The sequence below is a fragment of the Amphiprion ocellaris genome, chromosome 8, assembly GCF_022539595.1.
Source record: "Amphiprion ocellaris isolate individual 3 ecotype Okinawa chromosome 8, ASM2253959v1, whole genome shotgun sequence".
NCBI classification, from domain to species: domain Eukaryota; kingdom Metazoa; phylum Chordata; class Actinopteri; family Pomacentridae; genus Amphiprion; species Amphiprion ocellaris.
In genome coordinates this window covers 36,090,046-36,112,252 of record NC_072773.1, presented here as the reverse complement: position 1 = coordinate 36,112,252, position 22,207 = coordinate 36,090,046, and the positions used below count along the sequence as shown (strand labels likewise).

Sequence of the window (22,207 nt, the reverse complement as noted above, 5' to 3'; positions counted from 1 at the left end):
TGTATATCAGTGGTGTAAAACATGCGGCCTGGGGGCCAAAAGGGGCCCTCCAGAGGGTCCAATCTGGCCCGGCTTTGTAAAATATAAAAATTACACAGAAGACATCATCTGCAAACTGTCCATTTGTAAAACTGTAAATCTAAAATAATTTCTGCACCATGACAAGTTGTTTTGATCATAAAGTAAAATACTAGATTGTTCTTTTGTCGTTTTGCATCTCGTATTTGTCATATTTTGTCTTGTTTTTGTTGTTTTTTGTCAAGTTTTCTGTCAGACTTTTGTCATTTGTCTCACGTTTTTGCTGTTTTGTGTTTCCTTTTTGTCTCGTTTGATTTTTTTGTCTTATTTTTGTCGTTTTGTGTTTCGTTTTATTCGTAGTTTTTTGTGGTTTTGTGTCTTTTTTGTCTCGCTGGTGTCGTTCATCCATTTTTGTGGCTTTGTGTCTCGCTTTTGTAATATTTTGTCTTGTTTTTGTTGTTTTTTGTGAAGTTTTTTGTCAGACTTTCATCGTTTGTCTCATGTTTTTGTTGTTTTGTGTTTCCTTTTTGTCTCGTTTGTGTTTTTTGTCTTGTTTTCGTTGTTTTTTTTTGTCTTTTTTTTGTCTGACTTATGTCATTTTGATCATAAAATAAAATACTATGTCATTCACTTCCAGATTGCTGTGACTGATTGTTTTGTGCCTTTGTAGATAAATTGTGATCTGGAAGTAAATGATAAACTGAGGCATAATGTTGTTGAAACTTATTTTTCTTAAGAAATTTCAGGTTGTTCATAACGTTTTGTAAAAAAGACAGTTCCTTAAATGTGAACATTTTCAGAATGGACTTTTTGGAACTAAGACAAAGGACAGATCTGGAGTTCTGGTTGTTTATAGGTTATTATGCTGTGATTTTACTGGTCCGGCACACTGGAGATCAAACTGGGATGAATGTGGAACCAGAACTAAAATGAGTTTGACTCCCCTGCTGTATATAAGATAAGATAAGATAAGATAAAGTTCTTTATTTCTCCCCACTCCAGGGGAAATTTACATTGTTACAGCAGCTTTATTTACAATATATACAAGGGTGAAAAAAAATTTTAACTGAAAAAAATAAAAATAAATAATAAAATATAAATAAATAATAAAAAAAAAATAAATATGGTGTGTTTTCCAGTATTCTAGAGATTGAACATATCGGTTTTTACCCCTCGATCTGAAATACATCAGCCCCGACATCAAAAGGAGAGCTGGAAGAAGTGGGTCATACATGAGTTTATGCTTTATGTATGTATGTGTGCTTGTGTGCATGTGTGTGTGCATCTGAGTTGACACAGCTGTTATCCAAATAAACATATGGATGTGTGATTTTATGGATCTATTTTTGTGCAAACCTCGTTAGAACGTGCTCGGCTGCGGTCGCACACATGTTGGTGTGCACGTTTGATAGATGTGGAAAAAGGTGCAGCAGGATGTGTGTGTCTGCTGCACTTAGATGCATAATTTTGCTTGGCGCATGTGTGTTTTATACATGCATGTGTGAGCATGTGTGTGTGTGTTTTCATCAGTGTTTGGCCCTTTAAAAGGTTCCTGCGGGGCCGAGGGGGAAGAGAAGATAACGGGAGCAGACATTATTTGCTTCTGTCATGTCGGCTTAGCATCAGGCCTCACACACTGTGGCCCAGTCAGACACGGATGCCAAGTGGATGTACCTGCACACATGCTCTGACACGACGCGTGCACGTACACGACACGCACACGCATACACACACACACACACACACACACACACACACACACACACACACACACACACACACACACACACACACACGAGCTGGTGCAGAGATGACCTGTGTGCTCGCGGAGCCTGATATGCTGACACATTCAACACAGAAAAAGTCACACACCTACGCATTCTCACACCCACACAGATGCACACTGAACACCCACACTTCCCTCCCTGCTAAAAGAAGTCTCACACCGAGGCAGGCCTGGCACAGTTTTACACATTCTTCACCAGGTCTGTTCCCATTCATCAGGCATAAGATTGATGGACGGCTTGGACAGAAACACAGAAAATGAATTATGCTGTTTGGCTGCTGAATTGAAAATGCGGTTTGTGTGTTTTTATGCACGACTGTGTACATCACGGCTTGTGCAGCCATGCATGGTTCTGCAGCTCTGCGCCCATATAGTACGTTGTCATCTTGTGCATTTATGTTTTATTTCACGTGTTTCAGTGTGTGTGTGTGTGTGTGTGTGTGTGTGTGTGTGTGTGTGTGTGTGTGTGTGTGTGTGTGTGTGTGTGTGTGTGTGTGTGTGTGTGTGTGTGTGTGTGTGTGTGTGTGTGTGTGTGTGTGTGTGTGTGTGTGTGTGTGTGTGTGTGTGTGTGTGTGTGTGCTGGGGGAGGAGACAAGCATCCAGGTTCCACAGTCAGTCAGGCAGCATCTCGTCAGGCAGGCCTCACTCACAGACCCCCAGGGTAAGGCTGCCTACTGTGGGCACGAGCCGTGATGATTGTCCCCGCTGGGGGGATGGCACATGCGTACTAACATACACATGCGCGCTCACAGTCAGACCTACACACACCACAGCTCACACACATTTGTATGTACCCACGTATGCTCTCACATGTCTGAAAATGTTCGTACGTACCTAGAAAACGGCACACAGTCGTAATCAGAGGTGTGCACACAGACTGAAGACCTGCACAGATAAAACAACAAACAAACATAAATACAATAAATACATGTGTCTGAGCTCAGCTATATGTGGAACCAACGCACACAAGATTCCTACAGAGGTGGTCCTTCTTGTATTTCATGCACACTCAGGCACACATTTGCATAAACGCAGCATAAACAGAGCGTGCCTCCTCCTCACACACATGCATAGACAGAGCTGAGAGCGATGTATTGTGGATTGAGGCTTAAAATATTGTAGCATGACAGCTCCAGTCATGATCCTGGTAGGTCACACAACTGCACGTACAGCCACAGAGCTGCATGAACATGAAGAACGCTCACAGTTACAACGTGTTATTCCGGGTTTCCGCTGAGCTCTGCAGCTCATTAAGTTGAAAAGCAATCAGTCACGCTTTCTTGTTATTAAATCGTCCAGTTATTTAGCTGTCATTAGCGTCTATAGCAGGAAAAAAGAGATATGTGGTTTTTATGTGTTAACGCCTCTTAAAAGATGTATAATTCACATAATACAACAAGACCTTTAGAAATAAAGTACGAGGGCATATCATGTCCAAAACTGTCATTTTGGACATGTTTCAAGTCAGTTTGGACAGTTTTCAAGTTATTTAAGACAATTAATGCGTCAATTTGGACACTTTTAAGTTATTTTAGACAGATTTTATGGCAATTTTATGTTACTTTGGTAAAATAATTGTGAAATTTAGACTGAGAGGAAAATAAAACTTGCAGTATGTTCAGTTAACTTTTTTCCACAGGATATTGCTACACAATAAAGGTTAGTTGAGTACAACAGGGAGCTGCTTAGATGGATTGCCTCTGGAATTTATCAGCTGTGGATCAGCTTGTTGTCACTGCTGGACCTCTCAGATATGAATTTTGTGTGAGTTTTTAGCAAAATATTCAGTAATGCTTAAACTGAAGATTCCTTTTCACCCAGAAAACACCATCCCAAAAGTCTGCCCCTGGCATGGTTTAGTCTGCTCCTATCAGGCTATAACATCTCACAGCTGGACTGTAGTGCAGTTAAAAGTAATGGAGCCTTGGCTCGGCACAATGGAAAATCTGTGGTTTTGATCACGGGGATCAAACACCAAGAACAACCCCCTCTGCACTGTCTTGGAACACGCTGTTCAGGAAGGAGAAAAGAAAACAGGGGCTTTTTTCCCCTGCTCTGAGGAAGAATTAAGGATACTGAGTGGAAGATAAAGTGGAGAGCAGAGGGGCGAATGAGTAAAAAGACAGCAATAAATCAAGTGAACCGCTTGAGGTGAAAGAAATGGATGAGGGTGAAGTTAACGGAGAAGAAAGGAAGGGACGAGGAAAGGGACAACAAGAGATCAAAGATATCCGAGTAGTTTAGACTGAGACCATTCGAAGCCTTCAGAGCAAAAAATGTGCATTTAGGAGTTATCAAGAATGCTGTGAAGCCATGATTGATGCCTTAAATGTCGATTAAAGGGATTGGATGAGGCTTGAAGTTGTGCTGGAGGGACTTTACCCCCACTTAAGCACCCATGTCAATACTCACATCAGTGCCCAAAAATGTTCTAATGTATAATTAAATACGACAGAGCACAATGTTTGGGATTTCTGCAGCCTATCATGTGGTTAAAAAAGGACAACTTTGCCTGTGTTTCTAAAACAGCTTAACAACAGCTGCTGGTTTGTTTTGTAGATTATATCTGATTCGATGGATTCTGTATTCAGCTCAGAGTTAAATGTTTTCAGGGTCGAAACAATAACAGTCGGATTAATTTTGTTTTGTTTGTCAACTAACAGACTGTTATTGAGCTCATATCAGTATTCTTTATTGCTGCTTGCATTAAATCAGTCGGGTAATTGTAGTTGGGCTGTCTGATGGGTAATATCCTCCGTCCCACCGTCTTGCATGTTAATGCATTCACTGCAGCGCTGCATGTCAGTCACACACCCGTCTGCCTCCGCGCTGTAAAAAACAAAATGTTGTGTTTACGGTAAAATTCTGTCAGCTATGGTTGCCAGAATGCTACCATAAAATTACGGTAAAATATTTTCTACATTTATGGTAGAGAAATGTATTGATATTGATGATTTTAGGGTTAAAAACATGCTCCATTCCATATTTTACTGTAAAAAAAAAAAGGTTTTAACCTTTAAAAATGTGAAAATGTACATGAAAATACTATATAAAATAAAATTTGTGTAACTTATTATAAATATTACAGCATTTTTCCATCATCAGCACAACAGTTAGTGTATTTAACATTAAATATGTGTATTTTTAGCAAAGTTGCAGTTAAAGCTGTCATAAATGTTACAGCATATGTCTGTTATTAACATAAAAGTCCATCAATCTGGCCGATAGCAGACTGTATTTTACATGTAGTAAATGCAGAAATCTCCATGTTACTTGTTATAAATATTTCAGCACGTTTCCTTTATCAGTACAACAATATGCACATTTAACTGGGAAAAATGTTATTGTTTTCGAGAATTAAATGCAAAAATGACAGTATTGTTCTACATATTACGGCATTTTTCCATTAAAAACTGTGCAAGAGTTGGGAAATGTATTTTTTCAAGAGAAAAAAAGATCAAAAACACACTTTTCTCCTGATGAACCTGTTTACAGTGATTCAGTGTTTTATAAACTGCATCAAACTGTTTTAGGGTTTACAGATTTTTACCATCAATATACAAACATTTTTTACTGTGCACTAGAACACCATCAGTTAAAAACCAAACAAAAAAGCCTGCCTCTGCTTGGTGCCATTTGTCTCAGCTGTCATCACAGTGCCCTTTTACATCCCTGCTTCTAGAGCTGCCACCAGATGAACTTGAAAAAGCAGGCAGAAAGTCACTGCAGTCTGTGCGTTTATTGAACGTTGTGCCACAGAGTGGAAATTTCACTGAGCAGATTTGTGGAACTTGTGTTCACGGTGGATGTAGCCAAAATCTTCCTGTTCAGTAATTCATTAATCCTAACTAAGTAAGCCAGCTGTCCCTTCTGCTAGCTCAGAGCCATCTTTTGTGCCTGAATTCAGTGTTCTGTAATCGCACAAACCAACACGTACAATAAAGCAGTCTCTCAGTGATGAGCACATTTTTCTGCAGGGACTTTCAAAGCTCAGACCAATTCCACATTTAGGTAAATATTTGTGCATGTTGTATTTGCCTCTAATTTGTTTTCCCTTAAAGAAAATGTACGATGTTGCAAGGATGAAGGGGAATAATATGGGATGTGTTAGTGGACATGCTGTAAAGGGTATAAGGATGACATGGTCAGATATTGACATTGTGTTTATTCGATGCAGAGGGATTTCAAATTCAAAGCCAGTTCCCCCGGTTCCATTCTGGTCAAAAAGGTCATAAGTCGGACTGGGAATGGTTCTTAGCCCGGCGGTTCATTCTGGTGCTTCATCCTCTGTCTCTCTCTCTCTTTCTCTTTCCTTCCTGCCCTTTGTCCCTCCATCCTAAACACAGTTCGCTTACGAGGTCCAGCGGGAGCTAATAATAGACTGGAGTCACTCAGTCTTTGGTTGAGTCAAGGATATGTAAATATGCCTCCCTTTCTCCTGTGGGCAACTTCCTGGTTGCTGGCAAGGGCGTGAGCCAATGAGAGGAGGAGGAGGAGAAGGGGAAGCGTGGTCGGCATGGCAACGAAGCCCGGCTGTCTGCACAGTTTTAACTCGGGTGTAAAATGCAAATGTTATTTCCCTGGAGTGGCCTGCCATAAGCCGCCACTCCCACTCTCTTCTCTTAGCTTCACGTGTCCTTGTGCAAAGTCTCTGGCTGGTTTACCGGTGACCGCGGAGCTCACACTAACCGTTACCACAATCCTCCATTTTCATTAAAGCGCTTTTATTTATGAGACGTCCTAATTTTAGTAGCATGTTGTTGCTGAACACATTCATGCAATTTTAAATTACTGCGTGCTGAGCGTCATAAAATAGGTGGGCAAAGCACCAATTACAGAAAAGATTATTTGGTAGATTAGAAATCGGTTCTTTAATCAGCATCTAATAAATACATTTGAATATCAGCCTCATGGGTCTTTATATAAACCCAGTAAGTTCATCAGATGCTGCAGCCACAAGTAAAAGCTCTTAACACTTAAAGACAGTGATTTTATTCCAACCTGCTGGCCCTGCACTGCCTTTAATCTGTTCACCTCCCTCGTGTGCCATAACAACGCCACCTCGAAATAGCCCCTCTCCCTCTCTGTTAGCGAATTAAGGGAAAAAGTGTGGGCAGAATAGAACAGATATCACTATGACAACCTCTCCGCCTGATTGCTACGAGACGTGAGTTTGGTCTTCTGATCTTCTGGTTCTTAACTTTCTGTGGGAAGACAATGCAGATGCTGCAGACTCTCTCACTGTACCCTGTTGTTTACATCATTGTTTTCACAGCTTTATTAAAAAAAAATTAAGTACTATCCACTTACATTAATTTTGTTTCCACTTTAAAAAATAAGGGAAGTAGTGTGCTTTATGTTGTTTATCGTGGTATTGGAACATTTTGGAACAAACTGTTTTGTGTTTAACAGCTTCCGGTGTTGCATTGTACTGTGTTCGGAGAAATAGATTTTATTGTCAACTCTTTCCTTCTTCCACCCTTGACACCCAGCTGGTTGCAATATCTGGTATTGAGAGTTAGCTTACTTAAGTTCTATTCTTAAAATGAATATGCTTTGAATGAACTTGAAAAATCATGGAAAGAATTTCCACATAATTAAATGTCTTTATCTAGACAGTGTGCATTTCAGTTTGAATAACTGGATTTACTCAAACTAGATTAACCCGATTTATTTAACTTTGCTTGACAAATCTGACTATATTGAAAAAGGTTGGATCAGCCCTTAGGAAGTGAGTTCAATGAACCCTAACAAATGAAGTTAACTCAAGTAAATTATGTTGGCTCCAAATTAAGTTAAAAAAAAAGTGAATTAACCCTTGTGTTGTCCTGCAGGTCAAAACTGACCCATTTTAAAATTTGAAAATGTGGAAAAAGAAAATATTTTCACAGTGAAACTTCTGATGTCCACATTTTCAACATTTCTGGGAAGTCTTTCAACATTTTTTGGTGGAAAAAAGAAATGTTAAAAATGTTTCTTAAGAACATTAACAAAAAAATCAACCAAATTCGCTGGATTTTGGTTGATTTTTATGTAAATGTTCTTAAAGAAAATATTAGAAGTTTTACTGACACATTTGTAATGATTTTAGATATTTTTAGGATTGTTTTGGAAGATTTTTACTCATTTTCTGAAAATATTTACAAGAATTTTCTTGCCAAATTTGGGACTTAAAAAAAAAAAATCTTTTAAGGGAAACTTTTAAGGAATTATTGAAATTTTCTTCCTGAAAGTTTTGCAAATTTTCAGAAATTTGTGGAATTTTTTTGCTGAATTTTTGAATTTTTTTCAGACAAGGAAACAATATTTTTTGGTGCCTGTAAATGAGGACAACAGGAATTGAGTTAACTCAGCTCAAGTTTGTCGAGTTGGATGAAAATAATTATTTCATACTTTATGAAAGCAGTTTAATCATCTTGAAATTCTTTCCTTGATTTTTTTCAGTTCACTCAAAGAGTTATTTTTTTCAGTGCATACTACAGAGTCTGATGAGCGCGCTGCTGTTTGTATTTAATCCATTTAACACAGAAACGCCGAAAGTTCAGGATTTGTAGATTATGCAAACTCTTATACTTGTGTTCTGAATAGACAAGAATGATTGTCTTTCGAACAAAGTCCTCATTTGTTTTCTGTCCCTTTGTTTGCAGAAGAAATCTTCATGCAGCACCAATGGATTTGTTAAAAACTGGATTGACTTTTACTGGGGTGTTAATAAAAGTGTCTGTTTTGACAACAGCAATTTCAGAATCATTTGCTCCATTGTTGCTTTGTTCGAAAGATGTGTCAAAACTTTTACAGGCAAAAAACTGTCTGTTTATGGGATAAAATAAAGCTGTGAAGTTGTTCCTTGCTGACATTTTCATCCTTTTCTCTGTAACTGCAGGTGCCAGAAAGCTGGCCAGCAAGGCAGCGGTGTGGTACGTCCCCCTGTCCATGCAGGATGTGGGCAGGATCGTGGAGGTGCCGCCCATCAAGGTACACGGAAACCTGAAGTTTGGCATTTTACCTGTCAGCTCCTCTCTGCCTCTGTGACTCTCTGCCTCTCGTGTGTATATCAAAAATGACATTACTGGAAGCCAAGGAGAGCGAATCCACAGGAGAGGCCATCTGGTCAAGATAAAAATGTTGACATTTAACAGTGTGAAAAGTCCATTTCAGTTGTCTTTGTTGTAAATGTCAGAGTGTTTCAAGTCTTTACTTACACCACATGTACTCACGCTCAGACTGATGTTTGAGTGGATGTATACATCTGTGCATATGCTCATACTGTATATATCTTTTTTATATATGTATAGTATGCTAGTGCAGAACAAGAGGAGGAGGGCAGGAAGCGCTACGATGCTCAGAAGATAGAGAGACTGGAGAAAACAGCTAAGATTGAAGAGATAGTTCCACCTCCAGCCGACCCAGGTAATGCAGCATCCACTAGGTCCTGAATCAGACTGACCATCTGTTATGTCTCATGTTTACAGTGTGTTGTGATCAGAAGTGTCGTTGTGGTTTAACTTGAGAATGCTTGTTGTACTTGTTGAACTCGGTGCATTGGTTGTAGTAATTTGAGAAACTTCAGTACACACAATAATTCTGTGTGTATTTACACTGCTGCCACTTTTGCAACTCAGTTCTGCAAAAACGAGCCACAGAATGAAGTGAAAATGGAGTGAAAAATGTAGATTATACTGTTAAACACTAAGATAAAGCAATGATGAATTAATAATCCTGAACATTCCAGTTGCAGCTTTAACATCTGTACATGACCCATAAGACAAACATCCACTTTTATTAAATATTAGTCGTTTTTTTTTCCCTGACGTAACTGTATTCAACCATACTAAAGCTGTTATGTAATTCTCTAATTTTGCCACACAACATCCGTTAAAAGGTGTGTGTGACTTACTGTAGATCAGCAGGTAGGTCAATCTATAATTGAGGGACTGTTGAAGTCCGTGGGATATATCTTGCATACATTTTATTTTATTAAAAGTAAAAAAGCTAATGTTTTTTATGTTCATTATGATCATGTATTTTCAAATTCCATAATTATTTATAATGGAAACAATCCTTTATTAATAAAAAATGACTGGATATAACTAAAATGTCAACTAAATAACCATTGTTTAGCTCATTAGAACAATAATAAAATGAGCTGATTCAGAAATAGTTTGGATTGTGTTCTTTTCATTAAGTTGAGATAATCATGACAGATATTTCTTTTTTGGCAATATATCAAATTTTAGATGGAAAATAACAAATTGTATCTGTGTATGAGAAACTGGATTGATCACGTCAACAGGTTTACTACAATATCTTTAGAAATAACTTTCAATTGCAATTTTACTCAGTTGTATATATAATATTTAGAGAATCTTTCTGTAAAAATGCCATGTGGTGTTTGGTTATAGATGGTCATGTTGATTTTAGGGCCTGAAAACTGCAGAAATGTCAACTATGATACGAACAGTCCTGCAATTATGCATTAACCCAGGTATCATGTCAGCAGCATGCATTGACTTTGGCTGGACAGCATATATCAGAGCACACAGTTTTTGTTAATATCAGCTCGCTTTTTTGCAAATACACACAGTATTTTTTTCCACATTTTTTTTGTTGAGTTAACATGCCTGTGTTTGTGTGTTTGCATGGCAGAACGGCACACAGTCGGCTTCAGCCAGCACAGTTTGATCCACCTGGTGGGCCCCTCCGACTGCACGCTACAGGATTACGTGAACGGAGGTGAGTGTGTTTTCTTTCCCATTTCTAGATACCAGCACACAGTTTGCTTTCAGTTTTAATCGTGGAAAATTGTGAGCTCAGTTTCGAACCCTTGCTGCTGTCTTAAAGCCACCAGAAAGTCAACCTTCAAGCTGCTGAAAGCCCAATTATTTTTCTCCGGTGTCTTTGGATTAAAACCCAAACTGACGGAGCAGTCAGTTGTGAAAATGTGAATTTCTTCAAGTTTTTCAGCCCCCTTGTGATCAAAAATACCTTGAATCAGCTTACAGTGGCAACTAAAGTATACAGAAAACAATCAGTGATTCATATACCTGAAATATTTCTCTAAAACACAGTGAGTGGTAAATGAAAATCTATTTGCTGACAGAAGAAGATGCAGTTCCTCCTCCCATTGAACACCACTACTGTGCCTGCCATTAGTTTTTCATGCTAAATGATAGATAGATAGATAGATAGATAGATAGATAGATAGATAGATAGATAGATAGATAGATACTTTATTAATCCTGAGGGAAATTCAAATGTTGTTTTTCAGCCTGAAAACTTTTATCATTTCTCTTAGCAGAAATAACTGTCAGACAGATGAATACAGTGTGAATTTGATGTATTTTTCTATGCAAGGACGCTACATTGCAGTAAGCCTGCATGAGTGTCTGCTGATGTGTGTGGTTCATCACACTAGAATGTACAGTAAATGGAGTTACCCATGCAGGAGACGCTGTGTATCTACGCTGACTTTACTGAGCTCCAGAGCACTGAACTTGAATATGTGTGAAGTGAAACTTTGTAAGTGCTTTGAGTTTCGTTCAAAGTTGAGATCACACCGTGTGACTGATCCAGTGCTAACAGCCGCTGACAAGCCATTTCAGAGCTCAGTGTTTCCGAGCCGCTCTCTGCCTCCAGTCTTCAGTACCTGTCAGGCTTCTTTGTCGTTCTTACACGTGTAAAACAAAGAGCTCGTGAGCAGCATCAGGCTGTTTCACCCTCTGAACCCTGAGCAGTTTCTGGGCATTTTCTGTTCCTGTCAGATTGTTGCTCAGCGTGGCCTCATTGTTCCACTGCAATAGAAAGTCCTGCATCTCTCTGGAAACGGCACAGCCATGGACGGAGACAGAAATTTAAAATGTCTTTTGTGCTGTATGAAAGTTTAATTCCTTTAAGTGACTATTTTACAAAAAAAAAGGAATGAACATTTTTAAGTGCCCACAGGTGTTAACAATACTTAAAGAAAAGTGTCATTCTATAGATTTCTATAGATTTTTGTTACTTAAATTTAGTTTTTTTCCTCAGTTCAGCTGAAAAATACCGTACATTTTTCTGTCATATGACGGTTGAGTCACTAATGGCTCCTCAGTTGTGCCAATGAGTGCAGAATTTTTAGTTTTTTCAGAATTTACTGAGTGTAAACGGTTATTTTTTTGTGATTTTTACAATAACACTTGTAGAATAAAACTATTCTGATGAATTTTAAGCTTCGATTTCGGTAATTTTTCTAAACAAAGAGCACGTCACAGATGAGTAAACAGTATCAAGGACTGTCAGAAAGCTTAAAATACAACTGTTCTCTCTGTTTTTACAGTTTTTGATTGTGATAAATGGTGTCATTTTTGCTGTTTCTCTAAGACAACATGCCTTTCCAACCTTTTGGGGTTTAGTGGTTTAATGTACAAGGCGGGGACCATTCATGGCTTCAGTACAGGATGGAAACCCTTCAGGGGAGAGGATGAAACATAGACGCCTTAAGCAGAGAACATACAGAAAGATGATTAATAGAGGAAGAAGCAGATAGAAAGAGAGGAGTAAAGTAATAAGCGATTAATACTGTATGTATACAAAGTCAATTATTTACTTTATTCCTCATTCTGGGCTTCCTTGTGGAGCTTTGTATCATTCTCATCAAGAAAAAGATCCTTGACAAAGATTTTTATGCCTTTTAGTATTCCTGTTCTCCTAAATAGATTGATGAGGAGTGAAAATGTGTTGTTGGGTTCTGAAATGTCACACGGTCCTGCCTGAGCTGCTGCCTGGGTTCTTGTAGTTCTGTGTTGCCTGTATGACAGCGCTGTAATGAGGAAGAACAGAATGACAAGGACGAGGCAGGAAATAAACAATTGGAGAAGCAAGTGGAAAATGGAGCGTCGTCGTCCTAACAGGACATTTATGATGCTGATGCTGTTTCCAGTTTTGTGCTTGGAGCTCGCAGAATCAGGAGGATGAAACTGTTACATGGTTTTTGAGCTTGTTAAAAATTTCTCACTGGACCGGTTCAACCGTCTTCATGTAGACAAACTATTTTTATTTGGATGTTGCTTTAAAAAATGAAAAAGCCATTTTGAGGCTTCTTAAAACATTTTTTCTTCTGCGTACATTTACCAAAGTCCTTCAGGTGATTCATTGCACAAATAGCAGAATCCTTCAGAGATATTTTCACTGATGCTTCCAATTGTGCTTTTGTTGTTTCTCCCTGGGTGATTTTCTCCTGCTGGATTGGATCCAGAGTCATAAACAACTATATATTTTAAAGCGCTTTAGAGAAAATGAGACACAGAACAAACAATACTGAAGGCAAGCTCAGATTAAAGGTAAAGAATTAATGAACTGAGTGCACATCCAGATTTGATTGTTTAGACAGAAATCTGATTATCTGATGCCACGACCTCATAAATACAACACAAACCTTTACTAAAAAAAACCTTTTGGGCTGCATTTGTAGCAAATCCGATATTTTATCAGCGCAGAGCAGATGCTCTTTATCGGTTGAGGTATATTGTTTCTGGCTGGATGTTCCTGCCATTTCTATTGAGGTCAGCTATGTAAAGAGGCCATCAGAGAGACATCACAGAGTGAGGAAGGAAAACAGAAGAGAGTCGTTGACTGAGAAAGAGAGAGAATGAAAAAAACAGAGGCAGGACGAGGAACGTTGGGGTGGAGCGAGGTGGGCCAGATGAGTGTTGCATGGTGGAGTTTTTAATTTGGACAACTTGCTGAGAAAATTGTCTAATCAAAAACCAAACGTGGAACAAGTGTGTGGGTCATGTAGATCTGTACATGCCGTCGCGCATTAGGCTCTCGGTCTCTCTTACTGTATCTCACTCTCTCTTACTGGAGTAAAGTCAGTTGACTTCCACATGACAATGACGGGATATTCACTCACTGTATCTCCAGTCTGAGGAGGCTCAAACCCAACAACACGCATGCTTAGTCGAAACGCCGTCTACTGAGGTTTTATTCCAATAATGCGACACCACATCCATCCAGCCGAAGATTTGACAATTCAGTCACGCTAATGCACGATAATACAATGGTGTCAGTTTAATGCCGTCTCTCTGACAGCTGTGTGGGATTCCATTCTGGGTTGTGTGGGCATGACAGTCATTATTTAATTATTCAGCATCAAAAGTCATAAAGTCCTGTGACAGAATACTTTTTTTTCCATTTTGCATTGTCTTTGCATTCCAGATAGCTTTGATGTTGTTTGCTACCTGTGATGTTCAGGAACAGTTTTTATTGAAAGGTTTAGAAACAGATGTTCGTATACAGATGATGAGATCCCACTAGGAGTAAGTGAGAAGGCGTATATTTTATTATTCAAACTGCACATTTCTTGCTTGTGGTGAATGAATCACACATGCAGTCAATAATTATCAATCAATAAAATGTGCGTACACTTGGAGAGCAGAACAGCCTGATAGATACATATTATGTTTGCAGCACCAGATGTTGAGAGGTTGAGACCTGTGTAGTTCCTCCTCAGACTGCAGACACCTGGATATGTAATGGAAATCTCTGACACTGCAGAACGAAAGCCTGGAAGTTTTCTAAATCCTGGAAAAGCAAAGCGGATCACGAAGTTCGACTGAAGCTCACCACTGTGCCCATTAATTCAACATTCTTCCTTTTTTCTTCCTCTTCTGTCTTTTACTTTCCTTTTCTTTGTATTCTCCGTCGCCTGCCCACCTCTCCTCATTATCTCATGCTGTCTCTCTCTCTCTCTCTCTCCCTCCCCTCCCTCTTCCATTCGTGTGCTAAGGAAGCGTAACATCTGTTTCCATGGAAACAGCAGTTGATTGCCACAGGTGGACACCACTCACTGCGGTCTGATTAAAACAACTGAACCACAAGAAAACAGAATTAAAAGAGCACACAGTTAGCTGCTGTGGCGTATTTAGTCGGGTTAGATTCTGTTTTTCTGTAGAAATCACCGACTGTGGAGTGACGATGTGTGTTCTCGTGCCATTGGTTCATGTTTGCATCTTCCATTTTGTGCACACACTTCATACTTCATACATCTACTGCTTGTGCACATGTGAGAGGAAGATGAACACATGTGTGCTGATAAAATGGCCCCTAATGCATAGATGGAAAACGGGATGGGGGTGTGTGACATGGTGTAGTCGAGCTGGGGAATGCCGGAGCGCAGGACATCTATCAGTGTGGCTTTATATTATGTGTCCTCTGCTCTGATCTGTGCTCGCTGAGTATATAAACATGTCAGCGTCTCAGACAGAGGAATTCAGGGCGACAGGGATATCTCCGCTGGAGCTGTGTGATTGACCTATGAGTGTGTGGACTGCTTCCTTTGCCCTGGTAGCCTTCTTCCCTCTTCCAAAACCAGCACTGATTCAGAAATAAAATACTGAATCTGCTACACTGGTAGTAGTACTGCAAGTAGTTCCTAGTCAACTGAAACTTTTGAACCAAATTCACTATAGGAGTCACAAAACAGAAACAACATATGGAAAAGCAAAGAGGTAGAGATCTATTTTGAAATGCAGATGTGTGTAGAGGTCTGTATGACTGATAGCAGGACATAAAACATGCCATCTCTGACAACTTCTTCATCTTTGTTAACAGGATAGATCCACAAAAGCCTGTATGATAGAAGAAGTAAATACTGATCAAAAATGATAGGAAGCCAGATATAAAACTGTGTCTAAACTATAGGTATACATGTAATCTACTGTACAGAACAGATGCATCAGAGAATCTATCTATTTATCTACATTTCAAATTAAAAGATCAGATGAGATTATAATTCCATATATTTTGATCTGGCTTTTGTGATACAAGTCAAAGCTTGAAGCTCAAAGTAACCTGACTTTGTTTTTTTTAAGCGGCCCAATGAAACTTAAAACCCTCATCTGAAAATGATGAGTATCACACCAGTGGTTGTCAACTTTCTTTGTAAACTCAGATTTTGCTCATAAATTTCTGTGTGGTCGTGTTTGACTCTTCTTCTGCACACAATAATCCAATGGCGAGCCGATTAGTTCAGTGGAAAGGAGGAAAATAAAATGTATTAATGCACTTTTACTGCAAATGATGTGAGAGGAATGCTGGTAGAAAACCGATAATTTTGTGACTGAATATATTTATTATGAATTATTCTGACATGGCAGCTGCACATTACAGCTCTTAAACTTTACACTTCATACATTTAAACATGTAGGTCTGATACTGTGCCTTTCTGAAGAATGGAAATCACTTAGTTTTTATCAAATTAAAGTTAATGTGACTGATTGAATATTATCTGTGATAAATACCAATAAACTAATCACTTTTCTAATCTGTGTTCTATTAGATGCTGTACCGGCAGTGAGAGAGCAAATCACGACCAAGCAGTTCATATTTTGCATCACCAACTAAATGCATGCAGGTTGCCATGGCAACATACGACATATAGTTTGCCTACTGTCACTGCACGGCTGTATTTCGGTGTCGGGTTTGCGTGCACAAAATAATCCCTCAGCAGAGAATCTCTATTGCTGGAAAAGAACTGGTGAAAGGTGGCACTTCTCCGGACAGAACTTATTCTGGAGCAGGATGAGTGTGCAGCGTCGGTTGCCATAGTGACCTTGCGAGGGCTAAAAGAGAGACAAGTTTGTGACATTAAAAACTCCAACTTTAGGCTCCACATTAACCCATCAAGTGAGGGTTAAGTGAGGTGTCTTGTGTCGTGGTACAAGGCAGAGGTGTTTCCGTTGTTTGCAGGTGAAACTGGTGAGGAAGTGTGTTTGTTGTGTTATGTGCCTCAAACCCCAAAGCTGTAAGGCAAGACCAGAGCGCTAATGAACTGATCCAGAAACACGGCACAGCAGCTTCACCGTGTTGAAACCAGCCATTAACTGAAGAGAGAGTTTGTTTACTTGTGCTATCAGCTGGCACAGAATCAATACAAGATCCTGGTATAATAAGGCTTGTGTTGAGCCCCGTGTGAGTATGTGGGTGAGTGTGCACGAATCTAATCCACACGGACACGCAAGCCGAACAATTTCAACAAGCCTCAATTTGAGGCAGGCTGTAAAGAAAAAAGAGAGTCTGTATTGTTGTTCAGAAAGTTGCATTTTTATCCTGAAGGCAGAAATGTGTTTTCTGCCTCTCCGTGGTACCTGCATATTCTGTCTTTATTCAGTGGAAACCAGTCGGAAACCAGTGTTTATGTTGTGATGCAGGGGTTCATCTGGAGGTAAAGGACCCGGGATGATGTAGGGCTCACACAGGAGGGGATGGAGCAAAGATATTTATTATTATTCATGCCAAGACATTTGTTCTACCATCTGGTGTCAAAGAGAGAGGTAGCCAACAGCTTTATTTAGAATATGATGAAATTGGTTCTCATGCTTTCTGTGACAATATTAGCCCCCAAAAACCACAAATTAGAGTATTATTAATGCATTTTAACTGCCTAAAATCATACTCAAATTAATGGTAGATTGCGTGAAAGAACATTACAGTTGCCTGCATTATCCTTCTTTAATATTCAGTTCAGATATCTCTTGGTAGAATATTAAGTGTAAATGAAAATAAAATGTAAATTTTGCTCCTAATCTCTCATTTGCCTGCAGTTCTTCTGCTCATGAAATGTTTAGCTGGAGAGGACAATGAAACGCACTTTTCAGCTTGATTTCAAGTTACGCTTTAAAAGGTTTTCCCCATAGAAACCTTCACAGCAGGTGGCAGTAATTTTCAGCTGGTAGTCCTTCCTGTCAGGCTGCACAGAGTTCCTATTACATCCATCCTAATGGGTGAAGCGCTGAGCAAAAAACAGCCCTGAGAGCATGTTGCTGTCGAAATACGGTAATAATTGAAGCTGACCCAGAAGAATGTATCAATATTTTTATCTCTGGTCTGAGTTTTAGCAGCTGGACACGTCTGAAAAGTGATGGGACACGTGCAGGTACAACACCTTTCCTCGCTAACTGGAGCAGCACATGCTTCAGTGTTGAAATGAGTGTTAGAGATATTAACCATGTTTATTATGGCTACGAAGGCCAAGTTGTACATTTAGAAAAGTAATCTGCTGGAGCAGATGACCTTTACCATCACAGCTGGAGGAACATTTTATCTGAAAGCTCTTTATCTGACACAATTTCCATTACACAAGTCGTATCTCAGTGATTTTCTCGGGCCTGTGGTGTGCACGCAGCTTATTGTTAAACTGTTACCATGACAGCACTCGCAATTTGCAGAATTTAAAGCCACAAATGCAAATTTGCTAAGGAGCTGCCCGGCATTGGGCGAAGCTCACCTGGAATGGTAAAATGTACAAAAATTATGCAGCTTATGGGACTTTGTAAGAGGATGTGGGTGGGTTGCTGCGTGGCGGTAATGTTAACAGGAGCTGTTTCTATAGTAACAGCTCATTAGGAGGCAGTTTGAGCCGTTTGATACTGTCCATGATTAAAGCACATGCTGGGGGAGCGGGGGGATTGAGGAGAAGGACGGAAAGAGACGGGGAATTGTCAGCAGCAGGTGAGGGGAGGCAGAGGACAGGAGCAAGGTAGAAGCAGGTAGAAGTTTAGGAAGGTCACTCGTGCTCTGATATCCTTTGGTCCGTCTCCGCCTTGTGTAGGCTGCTGCGTCTGAGCTGGTCTGAATTAAAAGGGCGATTAGAAGTTTGTATGCAGAGTTGATGGGTGACAAGAGCTGCCTGGACGGCTCCTTTCACTGTTCCCATGACGCCTGTTGCCGATGGACAGCATTGTGAGCGAAGATTTGGGGGAAACGGTCACAAGGAATCTAATCATGGAGGTATTCTGCCCCGTGGCAAACTGGGCTCCACTGGGGACTTGGTTTGCTAATTGCCCTTTTTTCCCCATTTGGAGTGAGCTGTCTTTTCCTCTTCACACACCAACCCTCCCCTCCCTCCCCTCCTGTCCCTCCCCCCTTGCCTTTCGTGTTCCCACCCTACGGCAAAGGGAGAGTCATAGTGTGCCATGTCATCCTGCGAATGTGTAACGCCAGGCCCAGGGCTGTCTTGGCCTTGCTTGTCCTCATTTGCAGTCTCACATTGAGCCTCACTTCAACCTTTTACATTGACTGTACAAGGAGATTGTTTTTTTTTTTTTTATTCTTTATTTTTTGCGGGAGTTGCATTAACAGTTGCGGTGATGGTAGTGATTAATAAAGACAAGCATCTTTGGACCTCAAGGACAGCGCGGTCCTTCGCTTGATTCGGCTCGACGTTTCAGTTGCAGGTTTTTTAATTCACTGAATAAAATCGTGCATCCAACATGATCTCATGAGCATTGTGAAATAAACATGAACCAACACTCACGTTTGGTAGAAATAAAATTAAATGCTGGTGTATTATAAAAGAACAGGAGGCAATTCCAGTAGCAGACTGTGAATTCTGAAAAGAATCTAATATGTGAAACTAATAAGATTAAATTACCTGCATGTAAATGATATCTCTTATTGCTGCAGCTTTTCTGTTATTATTAACAGCATTATTAATATTTCCTCCCTCAGTTTCAATGAGTGAATGAGTCCATAATCCATAATCTGCCTCCTACTGGATATAGTTTAATATTCCAGGTAATAATGTCTCAGAGCTCCTAAACTGGCACCCAAAGGTAAAGATGAGGAAATGAAAGGGTTGTTTGGAAAGTAAAGGGTTGTGTTTCAGTAGATTTGTGTGAGCAATATGTTTACACCGCATACTGGATTATATTTGACTTTATTCAGCATCTATTTAAGTTGTTCTAGTGAATTTTTGCAAACCCATCACTGATTTATACAAATAGTAGACAGAACCACATGAACATTCATTTGCAGTTGTGTGTGTTTCTGTCCACAGTGTTATTTATTTATTCATTATTATTTTTGTCCTTTTGCACATTTCAAGTTGTTTACATTAGAGTCAATCTATAATTGAAGGACTTTTGAAGTCCATGGGATATATCTTGCATACATTTTTATATTAAAAAACGTTTTTTATGCTCATTATGATCATGTCTTTACAAATTCCATAATTATTTATTAATAAGAAATGACTGGATATCACTAAAATGTCAACTAAATAACTGTCCCAATTTATTACCAACCACCTTCTAATGAGATAAACAATAATAAAATGAGCTGATTCAGAAATAGTTTGGATTGTGTTCTTTTAGTAAGTTGAGATAATCATGACAGATAAATCAAATTTTATATGGAAAATAACAATTACAAAAACACCTCTCCAGGAAGTGTGTTAATTCCAGATCACATGACCTGCTCCACATGATGTCATTTCCTCCTGAAGAAAAGACTGACCAGACTCCAAGGCTTTCTGACTTATTTAATATAAAGTAGTCAACAGGTTTACTACAATATCTATAGAAATAACTTTCAATTTCAGTTTTGCTCAATTGTATATATATTATTTAGAATAATCTTTCTTTAAAAATGCCATGTGGTGTTTGGTTATAGTTGATTTTAGCCCTGAAAACAGCAAAAATGTCAACTATGATACAAAAAGTCCCATATTATATATTGACCCATTACATACTATGTAACTTTGCACATTCCCAAGTGCTTAATTTGCAATTTCCGGCAGACTGAAAAGATTTTTATCACTTTTTAAGACTTGTAATCCCTTGTGTTTGATACACTTGCTGCTAATTCAACTGCTAACACCTACTGTCTACTGACTTGCAACGTTTTTTGAATCTACATGTTCGTGTTTACTGTTAAACACTGAAACAACAAGTCAAATTCTTTATGGGTGAAAACCTAAAACTGATTCTGATTTGATTTAGAATATATCAGAATATTTTTGCTGCCTCTTCATTAAAACCATGTTGATATGTTGTTAAGTTATGGGGTTATGTTCTAAGTAAAAACCCTGTGACAAGAGAGGTTAGCAAACTCATAGAAGGTTTGAGTGAACTCGGTGCACCGCATTCATGTTCTCCTTTATTTCTCCATAACACCTCAATGTACTGTTAATATTTCTCTGAAGCAAAAACAGTCCACTGTACAATCACTGCACTGCTGATAATAAGAACGGTTACTGAACCATTTCATGGAATTTTGGGAGCTTTTTACAACAATTTGACAAGTGACTAAGAGAAATAAGCTACAATTTTGTTTAAAAAATGTAAAAAAAAAAAAAAAAAAAAAAAAGAGTTTATGTTATTGTGCAGCCATGAGGCCATACCCCGGTCATACAATCATATTTTCAGACGATAGACTTTTAGCTACTCATAACTACTCTTAGGAAGTCTTGGAGGTAATGCTTTAAGGTGAAGAATATGACCAAACTAGGGCTCGATTGTTCCCGCTCAGTCATTTAGCACATCGGCATACGGAGCAATTCTTCCTCTTTGATTGGTTTATTTACCCTGAGTGACTCTTCAAGATCATTTCGTTCTGATAATAAGAGCCCTGATGCCATTACAAAGGAACGGAATAAAAACCTAATCTAATTCTTGCCAGTTAATCTTCGCAAATGGAAGATCAAATGAGATGGTCGCTCCAAAAGGCTGGCTCACCGTGTTTCAGATATCAATATCGTCGGAGTTTACCAGCTGCTGCTGTCCGAGGCTGAAGACAAATATCTAATATTTGTTCAGAAAACGCAGCTGTAATATCTTACTTTACAACACTACCTGGCTCAGTTCAATTCAGTTCTACTCTTCTGTTAACCCTAGGGAAATATAATCTTTAAATGCAAGCAGTTTTCAGTGCAAAATAAAAAAAAAATTGCCATTCAGAAGGAGTTTAAATAGAGCCTGATGTGTGGATGTTACAGATGTGAGATTGTGCTAATTCAATGCTAGAGTGTTTGTATAATTAAGAAGTTCTGAATAAAACATTCCATAACTAAAAATACCATTATGATATCTTTTTAGAATCTTAAATTATTAGATGTGTTGAGCAACAAAGATTCCTTTAGAGAGAGAGAGAGAGAGATATCAGTGACTTTTAGCGAAGTTTCTCACAGTTTGAGGCAGAAGACAGTTACAATGGTGGAACTGTTTTCAATAGTAGCAATACAGAAGTAGACTTTGTTATTATGGGCTACAAAACCATTCATGCCTCATTCCAGTTAAATAAAGCCATGCATAAGCTGTAACATCATTCATGTAAGTGTTCATCTAGACTTCTTTAACTCATTGACCCCAGTTTCTTGTCATTTTGTGCTCCTGTTTTTACTCACCGTGGGCTCTTTTTTTTTTTTTTTTTTTTTTTAAACTGAAATACAAAGTCCTGCACCTCTACAACCATGGCTAGAAGTACAGAGAACTCAAACATGTCAGAGTTATACAGTCCCTCCAAGATTTCGCAGGCTTTTTTTGAGATTGTTGCGGCCCTAAAATGCCTGAATTCGCAGCAGCTTTTCTAAAAAACTGCGATGTAAGTTGTGATGTTTTAAGTGTATTTGTTGTCATGAAATTGCAGGAG

At 39.0% G+C, this 22,207-nt stretch overlaps 1 protein-coding gene across 2 annotated transcripts in view; it reads left to right on the top strand.

The window, feature by feature from the left end:
* Positions 1 to 22,207, top strand: part of acot7 (acyl-CoA thioesterase 7) — a 69,624-nt gene that overhangs the window by 12,623 nt on the left and 34,794 nt on the right. For both annotated transcript variants that reach the window (XM_023270864.3, XM_023270863.3), the window contains exons 4-6: positions 8,688 to 8,779; positions 9,100 to 9,214; positions 10,451 to 10,537. In XM_023270864.3, the coding sequence (XP_023126632.1) occupies positions 8,688 to 8,779; positions 9,100 to 9,214; positions 10,451 to 10,537 (294 nt within the window). The remainder of the gene's footprint in view (positions 1 to 8,687; positions 8,780 to 9,099; positions 9,215 to 10,450; positions 10,538 to 22,207) is intronic.